At 44.2% G+C, this 18,469-nt stretch overlaps 1 protein-coding gene across 1 annotated transcript; it reads right to left on the bottom strand.

Annotated features, from left to right (window-relative positions):
• Positions 1-4,864: 4,864 nt before the first annotated feature.
• LOC123112382 (E3 ubiquitin-protein ligase UPL5) lies at positions 4,865-11,023 on the bottom strand. The gene is made up of 3 exons (XM_044533352.1): positions 9,180-11,023; positions 6,208-6,791; positions 4,865-5,340 (listed from the first exon to the last, which is right to left on the bottom strand). The coding sequence occupies exons 1-3, from the start codon at positions 10,906-10,908 to the stop codon at positions 5,077-5,079; spliced, it is 2,577 nt and encodes an 858-aa protein (XP_044389287.1). The 5' UTR covers positions 10,909-11,023; the 3' UTR covers positions 4,865-5,076.
• Between the last annotated feature and the right edge of the window lie 7,446 nt (positions 11,024-18,469).

Below are 18,469 nucleotides of genomic sequence, written 5' to 3' on the forward strand. Positions count from 1 at the left end.
TCCCTGGCTCCTGCTTCAGTATGTCTCTGGATGATCTCCAGCTAATTTACCACTCTACCGATGCATCTAGACGAATAACGTAGGCGTATATATAGATCCGGCGATCGCCGGCGCCCGTGGCTTCTTCCTCGGGTTATTCAGATTCAGAGCCGCGCAATTCCGGTCGCTAAGCAAGCAGTGCTGCATTTTCGAAGCGTCAACATACGAAGATCGATGATGCGCTGCATCTGCCATGCGAGATCCGGCCAAGGTCCGGGATAGGAAGATGGGATTCTGATTTCTGAATCGGAAAAGGACGGCTAAGTGGTGGCCGTTTCACTTTCACCGAGGACAGCACGGCATGATCGTCGGCAGCCGCATCTCCTGATGTCTTTCGTCGTCCACCAAAGGACCTCTCTCTGAGGCCGCGATTGGTATGGATGTAACTGAATACGGGTGTAATTTATTTACACGTGTAACTTACAGGCCAAGAGCTATTTCCAGGTCAAAAACAAAACGACGGGCTGAGGTCTGTATTAGTTTTACGGGGGTATTTGTAATGGAAACGATAATCCAAACGACGCCTGAAATGTATATGTACCCCCATTGGTTCTTGATGGTCACCGCGGCCGTCGGCAGCGAGCCACTAGCCAGGCCGGGGCACTGCTTCAGTCAGAGACCCAGACTAGGGGGAGGAAAAGCAGGGCAGTCAAGGAGATGTTCACAGTAGAGCGCAGCGGAAATTCGTTCAACAACTTAGGGCCTGTTCGGCTCTCCGCCGGCTCTGCAGAATTACGGGATCTGCGGAGCACCTACCTTCCAACTCCGTTATTTTAGCCTGTAGCTCCGTCAGCTCCGCGGAGCAAGTCCGGAGCGGAGGGACTCCGAACACCCCCTTAGGGGCTGTTTGGCATCCATCAGCTCCCGAATTTAAGAAGGGAGTACCTGTTCACTCGCTCCGCATTTTTCAACTAGAACTCCGCCAACTCCGGAGCGGGCAGCGTGGAGCAGAGGAACTCCGAACAGTCCCTTAGTCTCAAGTTCCTCGCTCTTGGTGGAATACGCAAAGCAGTATGTAGGAGGATATCTACTGGTGTAGAATATGTATTCGTACTTGTGATTCGAGAACGCACATAGGTTCCGGAACCCCTGATCCCGTTTCTCCTGTTAGGGTTTTTCTTTTTCGAAAATACTTCTGATCTATTTATCTTCAATCATGACAGTACAACGAACATCAGAAATAATAAAAATTACATTCAAATCCGTAGACTAACTAATGATGACTACAAGCACTGAAGCGAGCTGAAGACACGCCGCCGTCATTGCTCCTCCCTCCGTCATTGCTCCTCCCTCGCCGAAGTTAGGCAGAACTTATTGTAGTAGACAATCGGAAAGTCGTCGTGCTAAGTCCACATAGAACCAGCACACCAGAACAGTAACCGCCGCCGATGAAGAATAACGTAGATCGAAAGAATCCAACTCAGAGAGACGCGAACATAGACGAACAACAAAAAGATATGAGCAAATCAACCGAGGATAGATTCGCCGGAGACACGTCTTCACACATCCACCAACGATGCTAGACGCACTACCGGAACGGGAGCTAGGCGGGAGACCATTATTCGATTAGTTTTGCTAAGTCTCAGTCGACCGAGACTTCATTACGTCTCAGTCAATGCTATCTTCCTTTGATTTTGCATGGAGATTTCTACAAAAAATTTATTTTCACTTTTTCTTTTTTTTCTTACATACTATATCACTTGACTAAGACTTGGTTAAGACTTAGTTGACTGAGACCTAGCCACACCCTTATTCCGTCTTCAGGGAGCCGCCGCCGTTTTACCTTTCTAAGCAGGACACAAACTCTAACAAAACTTAAATGAACGACTAACAACAGAACCCTCCAGCCGGCCCTTGCCAAGATTCACCGCGCCCCCCTGGCCCTAGGGCCACTAGAGACAAGGCGGACCTGCGGCGGTGCTGGCGAGAGGCCTTTTTTGGAGGGAGGAGGAGGAGGCCCAATTGTCCGGACTGATGCATTTAGACGTTTTTTTTGCCGTCCAACGTGATGCGGCATACGTCATTGGACAAGTCCACGCGTTTGAATTCCCGCAAACTGGCACCAAGTCCGATAAAGGTTTGCCGACGTTCGGAAGTCCTCGTACGCGTCTGACTACACGGCCCCATCCGAAACCTCTTCCAACCGTATCTCCAAAAAGAGGCGTTGTGCTTAAGGGGATTACTTTTTTTCGATGATACTTTAGTGATCATTGATAACGCAAGCTTAGATAAGCATAGCTCCCTTTCCCTTGATGCGGTGTTGTATGAGCTCGATACGAGGGTTGGATGAAATTCCCTTTGTCAAAAATAAAAGGCGTGGATGCGTTTGGTAGCCTAGTCAGGCCGTTGGATGTAATTTTTGTCCACTTGGTTGATCGAGTTACACCAAAATTTTGGTTAACACGAAACGTAAAGCACTCGTGAACTCGGCTATGAAGAAATGCTTGAATCGGCCGTTTTTAGCAAGGCATGCCCGAGCAATGCAATCAAGTGCACTTGAGTAGGTCTGGCGATGCGAGCTGAGTGTAACCCATGGGTTTGCAGGTGTTATGTTCTACTCATCTCCTTTAATCCCTAACATAATCTCTTCTAATCTACTCCTTCCGTTCGGAATTACTTGTCACAAAAATGAATGTATCTACAACTAAAATATATCTAGATACATTCATTTCTTCGACGAGTAATTCCGAATGGAGGGAGTATATAATAGTGTTTTGATTCCAAATGACCTCTACCCGAAAAGGAGGCACATGGGCATTGTGGTTCCGTTCAGATGACCGGTTCTTAATTTTGACTGTAAATCTTCAATTTTGTGTTTATGTTTAGAGGGTTTTTTAGATGGATTTTGTCAAATTCTTCGCACACATTCAACTGTTTGAAATTTCCTTTCATCACTAGCTTCATCTCGTTGTTTCACACGACTTTCATATTGTACGTTTTTTGTTTTGACGGTCGTAGACGAGTATATTTACATCTCCTACTAGACTGCACCAACGTGTTAATGTGTACATGTTATTATGAACCAAAGAATTTTGGCAAAATCTTCTCACATGGTCGTCTATTTGAAGTTTCCTTTCACCACTAGCTTCATCTCATTATTTTACACGACTTCCATGTTGTCGTTTTTTTATGATAGTGGTAGACGAGTAGAACTACATCTTCTACTAGACTGCACTAATGTGTTCCTGTTATGAACTGATGAATTTTGTTATTCTTCGCACACGGTTGAGCGTTTGAAAATTTCTTTTTCCACTAGCTTCATCTTGCTATTTCACACGACTTCCGTGTTGTACGTTTTTTGGTTCAGCGGTCGTAGACAAGTAAAACTATGTCTTCCCTATTCCCTTTTTTGAAAACGTTCGATCTGTTCATTATCAATCATGGCAGTACAACGAACACCAGAAATAACAAAAAATTGCATCCAAATCCATGGACTAACTAACGAAGAATAAAGCATTGAAGTGAGCCGACGTTATCGCCCCTCCCTCACTAGAGCTAGGCAAAAAAATTTATAGTAGACAGTCAGGAAGTCGTCGTGCTAAAGCCCCATAGTATCAGAGCACCAAAATAACAATCATCATCAATGAAGAGAAACATAGATCAAGGCAGATCGACGATGCAGACGACAGGAGGCAGGAACCCTAGTCGATTGTTCAGTTAAGACAAGACGAGGGTTACGGGCCTGATGGGCGACATTCACCTGGAAAATGATTTGCACTCAGTCGATTTCGTGACCGTTAAATGAGCATTTGAGGGTTTTCACACCTTCTTTTACCTCGAGCCGACCCTTCTACTGTTCCTTCAGCACTCCGTTTTCATGAGAGGTGAGTTCATCAGGTGGGTACGAGGTGAGACTAATCAACCAAACAGTCGTGTGTGCGTTTCTTCTCAGCCAGGCTAAGGAGGATGCTGGTACCAAACTATATGCAAAACATGATTTTTGGCAATGTATTTACTCAGCCAAGCTCAACTCAGTCATCAGATGCAAATACGCCAAAAATGATGAATTGCCAAACACATATGGATACTGCCATCGCCGGCGTCCGTAGCTTTGTTGGTGCGTGCATCCATCGGAGGATATATGTTCAGATCGTTTTGCAAAATTCCAGTAACTCGACTGAACTGTGCTGCATTTTGCACGGGCATACGTATTTGTCATGCCAAAAATTCGAGCAAGGTAGGTCAGGGGAGCTGCAGCGGCTACACACGAACATGTGATTCTGAATCAGCCGAGGAGGGCCAGTACGTACTAGTTTCTCGACCGACGACAAAACCAAATCTCCTGACGTCTTCCATGTTTATTCACCGTCCAAAGAATCTCTGCGACGCCATGGCCATTTCTCGGTGCTGGAAGATGCGTCTAAGCCAACTTCAGGCGGTAATACTCTACCGCCAATGTTTCAAACCCCGAGCAGCCATGGGATTACTGGAGGCACTCCACTTGTCAACCAGCAAGTTTCGACCAGTTTCACAAAAGTGGGGGTCAACAAAAATAACCAGACTCCACCAACGGCTTCCAAACCGCACATCTGCAACCGGTTACCATAGCCTGTATGTCACACCTTCATCCATCCATCCACTGGCAGCCAGAACTAACTTGAGAGATGTTGCAGTTAGTACCATCTGCTGTTGGGATGATTGGTAGTACTAGCTATATATACAGGGTCACAATGTGCGCGCATTTCACTCCTTTAGGCCCTGTTTGGATTTTCCAATGAACGCCGGGATCACACGAAGTTTGCACCTCGATCCAAACAGGGCCTCAGGGAAGAAACAGAACATTAACAGCAGCAAAAAGGAATCGACAGCAAGTTAACAGGATGGGTGAAGAAAATGAACCTTGCACTCTTCTGATTCCACCTACATTAAGGTTAAACGACCGGGACGCTAACTTTCCATACATACAAATCAAACCACGGCAGCCTAATTTTTAAGCTCTACTAGCAATAGATTTAAATGAGATAGATAAGGGTTGTCGCTAACTCGATATATACAAAATGTACCACTTTGGGTTCCCACTTCCCACAGCCAAGCATTCTACCACGTACCAAAGCTGCAGCTCACATGCTCCTGTGTGATCTTCTGCAGCTGGCTCTGCATCACCTTGAGGGACGGGTATGCGGGGAGGCAGAGGCGGTAGAAGCATGTATGCGACGACGGGAGATGGTCGGCTGACTCCGTTGTCTTGTATATGTACAGCTTTGAGCTCAGCCCACCAAAGCCTTCTGAGGGCAAATATTTCACTGAGGTCCAGAAGAAGAGGAGCTGCCTCTGTTGCTCAACTGGCATGCTCTCCACGGCCTACCGTGTGAATAAACAAGTACACAAAACTGATTAGACATGCATAAATTGATTATGCTACAAAAGAAAGATACACAGATTTCAACTGAAACTTTTCACACATACACACGAGATATAACAGCGGACACAGATAGGGACAATGTGCTGGTGCTTTGCCATTAAATTTGCACAATTCATTATATTTGAAACAATGGTTGATATCAGCACCACACCAACTCTGGTCGAGTGTTGGGAAAAGCTGTTTGGTTGTACTCATCTCATTACACAAAGGACGAACATGGTTTTCTTTTTAGAACTCCGATAAGCTAGAAAAATGATGCAATCATAGTTGGGATTTTAACATATGCAGGATCACATGTTAACAGTCTTGTTAGTGAAGACAACATGCGATTTCCCAGTTCTTTGCACCAACCAGCAAGAATACTGGCCAGGCTTTGTTTGGTTACTTGCCTCGTTCAGAACTCACACTAGGACCAAAAGAAGAACTAAAAACCTTTTTCTGCAATGATAGAAGCAGTTCAATCATTTTTGTTGGGAAAATAATATACAGGATGGCACATACAAAATACTGGGTATCAAGTGAATAGATCTTAATGGATACATGGATGTTAGGATTGTGATCTAAATATCTCTTGCACATTGCACCACACGTATATACCTCACCTATTTATCTATGGTTGATATCAATGTTTCCTCCTAAATCTACATGGGAGTCAAAGTGAGAGATGGTATGAATCACAAAAAAAAAGTGAGAGATGGTATGTTGCCCATGAAAAATTGAGAACATGGGATGAGCAGGTGATTAAAGCATATCATGGCATGGAATAAAATAAATGAAAATCCATGGCTAAGTAATACACAGCATACCTTCCAGAACCAGTTAACATGGCGATCTTTTTCTTTGTAGCCATTATATTGAGTATGTGATCTCCAATCTTTCAGATTTATAGTGTTGTTGCTTCCCCCTAGCATTCGGTCAAAGTCTTCTAGATCCAAACACCCGAAAAATACCTCCCGGAGTTTCGGATTAGCTAATATGTCGCCAAATCCTCTTGCGAAATTAGCTAGCTGATCAGAAATAGAGTCAACAAAGATATTCTTAATAAGAAGATCTATGTAGTGCTCTCTGTTACTGATGTTCACAGAGATATCCTGCCCTCCTTTGCAAAGCTCAATAGTCTTTCGAGACCCTAAGGTATGAACATCTCGGGAAAATGTTAAAGTTAAATCATCAATCTCGGCAGCACCCATCTCTAGAATCCTTTTACAGCTTGCATACGTGAAAGGGTCTGCAGCAGAAATGTCTTCCAATGTAATACTTCTCCCAGCAAGATACAAAAATAAGGTGCGGTCCAAAACTATCCCTACTTGCACTTTATGCATCAATGCTAATCCAATTACTCGTCCCGAAAAAACGAAGTATTTCAGGTGCAGTGGATCAACAACAGATGCTGCAAAGCACAGATAAGTACCAAAAGTTAGAAGATATTCAATCAGCACCGACTTGGTTTGCGGACATAACGTGTCTCATCAATATTGAATGCATAAGAACCACAATTAAGTAGAAGAAAGCCGAAAGATTGCTCATTTGCTCGAATAACTAGAATTAAGTACAGTTTGATGTGAAGTTTATTTCAGAAAGGAAAATTGCCCCAACAAGCCCGACAAAACTATTTCAGCTTGTCCATCAAGCCTCCTCGAACTTCCAATTTGTTGATTTGAGCCATGAACTATCCAGTATTTGCAATTAAGCCCGACAAAACTGATTGGTAATTAGAGCATCCACTGTTTGTTTTTGCTCTAATCATGCCACTGCTAAAGAACATCTAGTTAGAACCTTACAACTAATATGTCTTCTATATGGGTGTTGTTTGAGCAAATGAGTATTCATACTGAAATTTCAGAAGGTTTGTTGGGGCTTGTGAGTGTTCTTAACTAAGTTTAAGTGTGAATACAAAGAGACCTCATATCGGTAGAAACAAATCTCAAAAACATGTTAAAAGTTTGAGCAATAGTTAGCAGTCCATATTAACAACACTTTGTAGTTGTGCTGCCAATTGTTAATCTTGTAAGCAAAAGGGTCAAGACAGCTAAAACTAGAAGGGGTAGTTGATGGGTCAAAAGAACAAAACTGCACTTAAAGGCTTGATCGCACAAAAAACTGAAGTGATGAGGCCTGAGGGGCTCAAATCGGCAGCATTAACTCCTTGATCACCTATATGGAAATAGGTTGAAGGCTTACAGTCCTATTTTGCCTTTCTGAAAATAAATGTGCCACTACATGTCTACAGGGTAGACAGCTTGGTTGCTATTAGGCTAACCAGATGATCATTTTATATTTGCTTGAATCCAATAAGAAATTACCACTGTATTTAGGCAAAAGGGGAATTAACTCACTACAAACGGTTTAGCATTCCCCTATATAAGAAGTTTGTATATCTTATGCAGAAAGTAGTTTTTAGTGACTTGGGACAGATCTGTACTTATCAATATGGTTAGTGTTATTTCACACACTTTCAAATGAATATCAAGATGTATCAGAATATTCCTAACAGGACCACTGGGAGCCACTGTGCAAGGTTCAAGCTGGACAGCAGAATGGATAATCTGCCTCTTAATAGGAATTTTAACTGCAAGCTATTGATCAAAGGAAATAGGGTATGAGAAAAAAAAGGATTATATATTTTATCTCACGTTTTAAACATGCGTAGATCAAAATACAATTTTAGACCAAGTATCTCTTCATAGCATATTAAAAAAGGCTACTTGTGAGATATGAACAAGCCATTGTTTTGATTGTAAATAGAAACAACGAGTAGCCACAACAAATTTACAAAAAAATTGCCTACACCCTCACCCCTATATTGACATCCTCACACCCAACATGCGTGACAAAAAACCGTATTTGGAGTAACTTGTACCAGCACATACATATGGTAACCAGAGTGTGTAACAGGCACAAACACGCAAAAGTTAGTGAGACATCTCCTTAGGCTTATAATATACTCAACCAAGCAGACAAGTAAAGGCAAGACTACAATATCCCAGCTTTTGTTTTGTATGCTACTCCCTCCATTCCTAAATATTTGTCTTTCTAGAGATTTTAGCAAGTGACTACATACGGAGCACAATGAGTGAATCTACGCTTTAAAATATGTCTATATACATCCGTATGTGGTAGTCCATTTGAAATCTCTAAAAAGACAAATATTTAGGAACACAGGGAGTATATCGGTAGCATAGTGCATGCCAACTAGTACTAGAAGTACATATTGTAACTAATAAAACAACCATCCTTTATTTGTGTGAAAATGAAAATGTAGCCCCATAAGCAGCCATATGATTTGCAGACCTTCTACAGTTAAATTCATTTCAAAATACTAAGTGGATGTTTCAACAGACTGATCAAAAGAAACACATTTTGCAATCATTAGTTCTTTTAGATTGAGAAGAATATGTCCCTTCCAGGACATCCGACAATAGAGCAAACTACTTTTTTTCTTTTGTTAGCTTATACTACTGGGTGTTGAACCTACATTCATCGAAACCAGTTGCAGAGCCTGTATGTAGTGGCATTCATACGTATGAGACTTTCAAGGAAAAACATGCACTGTGCGATAGAAAATTCAGATGAACAAATCCTATTCATCTCACTAAGCTAAGATATGCAGTTATTTATTATATCACACATGTAAAAAGACCTGGGTCAACAAGCGAGCTACACTCATCAGCTTATCCAATTCAGATTTCCAAGTCGTTCAGTCAAAGTGCCGTACCAAATTACCATTAGAAGTATAGAACTGGATATAAAGTAGTAAGTTAATACCAAGAGAACTTACTTCCATTCAAGTAGAATCTCCGTTGATCATTAGGACAAGGCAAGAAGAGTACTTGCTGTGGGCTGAACAGAGCTTGAGACACCATGCAGAACCACTCCCTCAGAACACCAGGGCCAGTAGCCTCCTCATTCTTAAACTCCATAAACAGACCACTGTGAAGCTCACTGGGTTTTGCCTGTGTTATGTACTCGAAGGACTCATCCAGTAAACGTGACCGGTCGATCAACATCTCATGCAGCTCCCCATAGTCATCCTTCCCCTCAGAAAACAACATTAAGACCAAGTTCCTTCTTGCTTCGAAGCAGAGCAGATCCTTATGCTTCATGAGCCAGTGGAGATGCTCGTTCCTCTTGGAACAGCGCACGAGCGCATTGAGAGGTGCTTTGTGTGCCAGCAACACGAACCGCAGGTTGTGTGCCACATCCTCAAATATCCCTGAGATGAAATCCAGTTCTGTCAATATGGCAAGGATATGTAATCGGGTGACCCAGATAGGTTGATTTTCTATGCCCCCCCTAGTGTCAGATGACAAAGATGAAAGATCCATTTCCAACCTCTTGAGACACTCATCCACCCTTTTCAGCAGGTTCATGGACATTTCGTGCAACTCCCATACCCATGTGTCAGTACGCTTACACTCCCTGCTGTACATATTCTTTGGCATTGAGCCGTCAGGCATCCAAAGGAGTACCTGCTGGCGTAGGACTTTAAAGAAGTTTGAGAGCTCCTCAAGGTCTGTCCTTGGCACCAGCATGGTCTCTGATCCAAGTCCATTGAGGACCAATTCAACAATCTCTCTGGCAAACGGGAGGACCTGCTCGATCACCTTGGTGGGCGATTTGGAGGCACCGAGCACCGAGAGTGGCAAGCAGAGCACCGATGCAAGTGTGTAACGGCATGACTTGTAGAGGGAATCCTTGTTGCCCGCGGTGAGAGCGAGCAGGCGGCAGAACTCGAGCAGCACAGGCGCTGTGACGAGCATGACATTATGCGGCAGGGTGACAGGGTCGGTGCTGAGGAAGCACCTGATGGCGCGCTCGGCGTAGGAGCGGGAGAAGGAGAAATCGGAGAGGTAGAGGCGAACCAGCGCGATGGCGGCGCCGGACTGGAGGAAGATGTCGAGGTAGTCCTGGGCGTGGCGGTCGGTGTTGGTGGTGTCCCCCTTGGCCCTGCGATCGTTCCGGTTGTGCTCGCTGGCGGGGTCGCAGCAGGAGATGTACTCCTTGACGAGGTCGTCGAGGGTGTGGGCGGAGTCGGTGCCGGCGTCCCCGGAGGCGGCGGTGGCGGCGATGTGCGAGGCGAGCTGCCAGGCCTTGGGGTGCGGGGTGGAGCGGAGGCGGGCGGCGAGCTGGAGGGTGGAGTCGGGCGCGAGGCCGAGCGACGCGACGGTGGCCTCCGGCTGGAGCTGGCGGCCGGCGTAGAGGAGGCGCAGGTCGCGGCCGTAGCCGCAGTCGGCGAGGTGGGCGAGGACGGCGGCGACGGTGTCGTCCGCCGCCGCGTGTATCGCGATGGTCTTGGAGTCGGTGGCGCGCACGAAGAAGTGGAGGCGGCGGGGCGGGGGCGCGTAGAAGGCGGCGGAGGAGGAGGAGGAGGAGGCGCCCGCCGCCCCGGCGGAGGAGGAGGAGGAGGAAGCGCCGCCGGCGTGGGTGGTCATGACGGGCGCCTTGGAGGAGGCCTGGAGGGCATGATCGGGGGCTTCGCGGCGGCGCTTGGCGTGGCGGCGGTACATGCTTAGATCAGGACCATCGGAGGGCGGGGGGAATCGGGGAGGGTTTTGGAGCGGAAATTGGGGGACGGAGGAGGACGGACGACGCGGAGAGGAGGGGAGGGGAGGGGAATGGTGGGGGAGTGTATGTGTGTATGAGTAAACAACCCTCTCCTGTTCTGTTCTGCTCTGCTTTGTTCGGGTCAGACCTCCTCTGCCCCCGTTCTGCTTTGATGATCGCGTTCGGCGTTTTCCCTTGGCCTTTTCCTTCCCCTTTTACTCTTTCGCCCATTCATCACAGTTTATTTAGGCTGAAATCCCCTCTTTTCTCTCTTTAATGACTTGCACTCCTGCGTAGCAAACCTAGCCATCATTTGCCGCTAAAATGTTACTCCCTCCATTCACAAATATAGTGAATATAAATACTCCCTCCGTCCCAAAATTCTTGTCTTAGATTTGTATAGATACGGATGTATCTAACACTAAAACGTAACTAGATACATCCGTATTTGAACAAATCTAAGACAAGAATATTGGGACGGAGGGAGTATAAGAAGTTCTAACTTTTTAAGCAGATGTATATGGACATGTTTTAGTATGTTGGTTCACTTATTTCAGTCTTTTCTTTAGTTTTCACTCATTTCGGTCTGTATGTCTGTATTAAATCAATCAAATCTTACCAAAATCATAGGCCGTGCATTAATTCAGCCGAATCAAAACTTATTGTAACCTCAACTAAATTAAAATGTTTCTTGCCTTCCCCTACCCAAATCAAATCTAATCTAACCCAAAACCTCAACCAAATCAAAACTTCATTTGGCTTACCTTGCTCATACTCAATTCAAATCTTACTAAAATCTAGAATATGGTGGGTGTAATGTATATGGCACACACGACTGAGGTAAAACCACTGGAATATGTATGTCATTGTTGTAACAGGCCATTAGCTAGTATATATACTCCCTCCGTTTCTTTATATAAGGTGTATTTGTGTTTTGATAAAATTCCATAATGTAAGGTGCATTCTTTCAGATTCCTCGTAATTCCGCTTATAACCCTCCAGGAAAAGGAAAGTATCCCTTTCCCAATTGTCTGTATCTCTCTTGTAGCAAAAGAAGGAAAATATCTCTCTTGATTGCATGCACCTCTTAGTTTTCTAGACTAACTGATTTACTTGCCACAAACAAACAAATTTGCTAAGGGTAATTTCACTCTAACATGTCTATGGTTATGTGTCTTGGTCACTGTGCCGAAAATAATACACCTTACATAAAGGAACGAATGGAGAATACTATTGAACGGAGTTGGTACATTCACCTCACATTCTCATGCGTCCCTCCTACATTGGTTTTTTCCTACATTAACTCAACCAACTCAAATAAAATCTTACCAAAACCTTAACTAAATCAAAATGTTTATTGTCTTCCCCTACCCACACCCCATATCAAATCAAATCTTACGAAAATCTTATCTAAATCAAAATATTCCTTGTCTTCCCCTACCTGCACGCAAATCAAAATCAAATCTTATCAAAACCTCAAATAAATCAAAACTTTCCTTGACTTCCTCTATCCATATTCAAATCAAATCAAATCTTACTAATATCTAGAATATGGTGGGTCGAAGGTAAATATCGATATGATTGGTGTTAAACCAATAGAATATATATATATATATATATATATATATATATATATATATATATATATGCCCATGTTGCAACGCACGGGCAATTACCTAGTTACTCAAAAAGGAGGGGTTACAATGAGTTTGAATACAATCAGTGAGAAAGGTGGGAATATAATCTATCCATATACATTCCCTCCAATCCTATATGGCTTGTTTGGCGCATCGATGGGCCGCTTTATTAGCTTCCCTTCGCACAAAACATAAGACACAACTAGTAAAACCTCCTATAGGCTCTTTGATTTCGTGGTAAATGGTAGTTGGCCACTCTGAATCCTCGAAGTTGAAAATTGTGACCATATTTTTAGCATCACTTTCCACGCATATCCTTCTGTATCCCATATCTCGAGCAAGCAGGAGACCATATCTGATGGCGTATGCATCCATAGCCTGAGCACAAGCAGTGATTCGATACTAGATAGCATGCACCCTTATCAGTTTTCCTTCTAAATCTTTGATCACCAGGGCGATGACTTCTTGCTCCTTTCATTAATCCATAGCCCGTCTGTTCTTTACACGACAAGTCACGCAATTTTTTCCATGGATCCATTCTTACTTCTGTTTGCGAGACTTTAACACGATATGATCAACACCATCCATAGGTTGGTTACTTTCCTTTTTCGAAACATCAAACATGTAAATAAGTGTTGGTGTTTGATAAGGTTGGTTGAGGGAGCAAAACACAAAATGTGGATTTCTAAGAAGGAAAAAATACTCTTATTTCTCTAATCTAATCATCCCTAAAAAAGTCTTCACAATTGTGTCCAAACTTTGTTGTGGGGTGGGGGAGGGGGCGGTGGCCCTTGTCGACATGTGAGTAGGTACGCATGTCTATACTTTTGTAGCTTTGGAGTGGGTTCACGTAAGCTCACTGAGAATCAAAGTTGCTACGTAAGCTGATAAACAACCGCTAAAGTACAAAAATGATCCAGTTATTACAAACTTGTTTGATATGAGTGTCCTTACTACAAGTATTTTATCTATCAGCATGCAAAATGAACATGAATACTATGAAAAATAATACCGTCACCATCTCCAAATGCCATGCGTTTTCATTAAAATTGTTACTGTAGTGTTTAAAGATGGTGGCATCTAATGCCAATTGCCAACTACTTAAAATGCTAAAGTTTTGTGACATTTTAGTTTTTACAATACTTTGCATTGAAAACGAAACCCAAGTTTGGTCATTGTCGTGTGGTCCTCGTTCACAACACCAAAATTATGTTTATCTACTTTCATTGAGTTTGGTGATAGACATAGAGGCTAACTAGTTTGATACCAGTTTGGCATTGCCAATATTTGACAAGCCAACATTTGACAAAACCAAATGTTGTCAATAAATGGTAAAAAAAATATCGATTCACAAGAATCAATTGGCAACCAACCAATTGCTAGCCAATTTCTTGTACTTATCAAAAGTTGGAATGCCAAATATTGGCATCAAACCAATTAGGCCCATATATAGATCCAAAATTCTCAATAGAAAAAAATTGTGGACTTCAATGGTCTTCAGTAATATAAAGATACACATAATGCCTACTCATCTTCTATTTATTTAAAAAAATACCTTTTCATTAATTGTCACTCAAATTGGCGTTTCAAATGTGTATGTTTGGACTTTATGCCAGATACAAATAAAAAGTTTCTAGCCGCAAAAAATACCCATTTTGTGTTTCTCTACTTAGTAGGACCAAATTCTCTCAGTTTTCGGGTGTTTTCATCATCATTTGCACTTGAGCATTAAAGTATTGAGTTGTACAAATATTTAAAATCAAGTAATCATCTTTGGCCAAATTGTTTTCTTGTTAATTTGTTCCCACTTAAAATACCATTACTGATGTAAGAGAAAAAAACATGATTATCAGTCAAGGGCTTTTAATCATCCATGGGATACATTCTAGAGGGTGTCGTGATGCAAAAGAACTACAAGCATAAAATAAAAAGTGAAGGCATGTGGTCAAAATATAAGTAACACTAGAGGAGATGGCATGCTCCACGTGCACCCATCTATCATGCTAGTGATAATCTTTTATCATAGTGGTTGATTAAACTTCGATTACCTGACACTCATAGTTCATCATAAATTTAAAATATGTAATTCGGTGATATTATGTTAGCATATATGGCTGCAACAAAAAAATCAGATGTGGTGAGCGGAATTTATTTGAGTTCTTTTATTCATTTGTAACCCTTATAGAATAATTATCCCCATGTTGACAACATTACTTAAATAATCCTAGTTCATCCAAGGAATTTAGTACCTTCCAAGAATATTGAGAAGAAACAATAATAGATTTTCAAGCTTTTTATACATAATGTTACTATCATATTTATAGCTAAAAATGTGAGCATGTACTATACATAGGGCCTGTTCTGAAGTCATCCAGCTCCAGGCTTCACAAACTTCACAAATGAAATTGTGTCAAACTTATGGGCTCCGAAAAGCTGACTGTTGGGGAACGCGGTAATTTTAAAAAAAATCCTACGATCACACAAGATCTATCTAGGTGATGCATATCAACGAGAGGGGGGAGTGTGTCCACGTACCCTCATAGACTGAAAGCGGAAGCGTTTCAATAACGCGGTTGATGTAGTCGAACTTCTTCGCGATCCAACCGATCAAGTACCGAACGTGCGACACCTCCACGTTCAGCACACGTTCAACTCAATGACGTCCCTCGTACTATTGATCCAGTTGAGGACGAGGGTGAGTTCCGTCAGCACAATGGCATGGCGACAGTGATGATGATGTTACCGGCGTAGGGCTTTGCAAGCACTACGATGGTATGATCAAGGTGTGTAACTGTGGAGTGGGGCACCGCACACGGTTAAGAGAAACTTATGTGTTCTAGCATGCCCCCTACCCTCGTATATAAAGGAGCAAGGGGGAGGCCGGCCGACCCCTAGGGGCGCGCCCAAGGAGAGGGAGTCCTACTAGTACTACTAGTCCTAGTAGGATTCCATCACAAGGAAGAGAGGGGGAAGGAAGGAGAGGGAGAGAGAGTAGGAAAGGGGGGCGCCGCCCCCTTCACTTGTCCTATTTCGACTCCAAGGGGGGGCAGCCTGCCCTGCCTGCCCTCCTCTCTCTCTCTCCACTAATGCCCATGGTGGCCCATTAGTTCCCTCGGGGGGTTCCGGTAACCCCTCCGACACTCCGGTTTTACCCGAAACTTACCGGAACACTTCTGATGCCCGAATAACATGGTCCAGTATATCAATATTTATGTCTCAGCCATTTCGAGACTCCTCGTCACGTCTGTGGTCTCATCTGGAACTCCGAACAAACTTCGGTCATCAAAAACACATAACTCATAATACATATCGTCAAGTGCAAGTGGGAGACTGAAGGAAATATGCCCTAGAGGCAATAATAAAGTTATTATTTATTTCCTCAATTCATGATAAATGTTTATAATTCATGCTAGAATTGTATTAACCGGAAACTTAGTACATGTGTATACATAGACAAACCTATAGTCCCTAGTATGCCTCTACTTGACTAGCTCGTTAATCAAAGATGGTTATGTTTCCTAAACATAGAAATGTGGTGTCATTTGATGAATGGGATCACATCATTAGGAGAATGATGTGATGGACATGACCCATCCTTTAGCTTAGCATTATGATCGTGTTAGTTTCATTGCTACTGCTTTCTTCATGACTTATACAAGTTCCTCAGACTATGAGATTATGCAACTCCCGAATACCGGAGGAACACTTTGTGTGCTACCAAACGTCACAACGTAAAAGGGTGATTATAAAGGTGCTCTACAGGTGTCTTCGAAGGTGTTTGTTGGGTTGGCATAGATCAAGATTAGGATTTGTCACTCCGTGTTTCAGAGAGGTATCTCTGGGCCCTCTCGGTAATACTCATCACTATAAGCCTTGCAAGCATCGTGACTAATGAGTTAGTTGTGAGATGAAGTATTACAGAACGAGTAAAGAGACTTGCCGGTAATGAGATTGAACTAGGTATTGAGATACCGACGATCGAATCTCGGGCAAGTAACATACCGATGACAAAGGGAACAATGTATGTTGTTATGCGGTTTGACCGATAAAGATCTTCGTAGAATATGTAGGAACCAGTATGAGCATCCAGGTTCCGCTATTGGTTATTAACCGGAGACGTGTCTCGGTCATGTCTACATAGTTCTCGAACCCGTAGGGTCCGCACGCTTAACATTCGATGACGATTGGTATTATGAGTTTATGTGTTTTGATGTACCGAAGGTAGTTCAGCGTCCCGGATGTGATCACGGACATGAAGAGGAGTCTCGAAATGGTCGAGACATGAAGATTGATATATTGTAAGCCTATGTTTGGACATCGGAATGGTTCCGGGTGAGTTCGGGCATATACTAGAGTACCGGGAGGTTACGGGAACCCCTCGGGAAGTATATGGGCCTTATTGGGCCATAGTGGGAGAGAGGAGGAGGCGGCCAGGTGGCGGGCGCCCCCCCCCCCCAAGCCCAATCCGAATTGGGTGGGGGCCGCCCCTCCCCCCTTTCCTCCTCCCTCTCTCCCTCTTCCTTATCTCCTAGTCCAACTAGGGAAGGGGGGATCCTACTCCTGGTGGGAGTAGGACTCCTCCAGGGCGCGCCATAGAGGGTCGGCTGATACGTCTCCAACGTATCTATAATTTTTGATTGTTCCATGCTATTATATAACCTGTTTTGGATGTTTATGGGCTTTACTTTACACTTTCATATCATTTTTGGGACTAACCTACTAACCGGAGGCCCAGTCCGAATTGCTGTTTTTTTTGCCTATTTCAGTGTTTCGCAGAAAAGGAATATCAAACGAAGTCCAAACGGAATGAAACCTTCGGGAGCGATCTTTTCAGAACAAACGCAATCCAGGAGACTTAGAGTGGACGTCAATAAGCAGCCGAGGCGGCCAAGAGGGTGGCCGGCACGCCCTAAGGGGGTGGGCGCCCCCTGCCTCGTGGGCCCCTCGTGGCTCTCCTGACCTACCTCCTTCACCTATATATATCTTCGTACCCCGAAACCATCCAGGAGCACCACGAAAAACTATTTCCACCGCCGCAACTTTCTGTATCCGTGAGATCCCATCTTGGAGCCTTTGTCGGCGCTCCGCCGGAGGGGGAATCTGTTGGGGAACGTAGTAATTTCAAAAAATTTCCTACGCACACGCAAGATCATGGTGATGGCATAGCAATGAGAGGGGAGAGTGTTGTCCATGTACCCTCGTAGACCGTAAGCGGAAGCGTTATGACAACGCGGTTGATGTAGTCGTACGTCTTCACGATTCGACCGATCCAAGCACCGAACGTACGGCACCTCCGTGTTCAGCACACGTTCAGCTCGATGACGTTCCCCGGGCTCCAATCCAGCAAAGCGCCGGGATGAGTTCCGTCAGCACGACGGCGTGGTGACGATGATGATGTTCTACCGGCACAGGGCTTCGCCTAAACTCCGCGACGATATGACCAAGGTGGAATATGGTGGAGGAGGGCACCGCACACGGCTAAGGAATGATCCGTAGATCAACTTGTGTGTCATGGGGTGCCCCCTGCCCCCGTATATAAAGGATCAAGGGGGGAGGAGGCCGGCCCTAGGAGGGGGCGCGCCAAGTGTGGAGTCCTACTAGGACTCTCTAGTCCTAGTAGGATTCCACCTCCCTTGTTGGAGTAGGAGAAGGGGAAAGAGGGGGAGAGGAAGAAGGAAAGGGGGGTTGTGCCCCTTGTCCAATTCGGACCAGAGGGGGGGGGGGCGCAGGCCTCCTTCCTTTTGGCCTCTCTCCTCTATTCCCGTATGGCCCAATAAGGCTCATATACTCCCCGGCGAATTCCCGTAACTCTCCGGTACTCCAAAAAATACCCGAATCACTCAGAACCTTTCCGAACTCCGAATATAGTCGTCCAATATATCGATCT

This window comes from Triticum aestivum, chromosome 5B (assembly GCF_018294505.1).
Source record: "Triticum aestivum cultivar Chinese Spring chromosome 5B, IWGSC CS RefSeq v2.1, whole genome shotgun sequence".
In the NCBI taxonomy this organism is placed as follows: Eukaryota; Viridiplantae; Streptophyta; class Magnoliopsida; order Poales; family Poaceae; genus Triticum; species Triticum aestivum.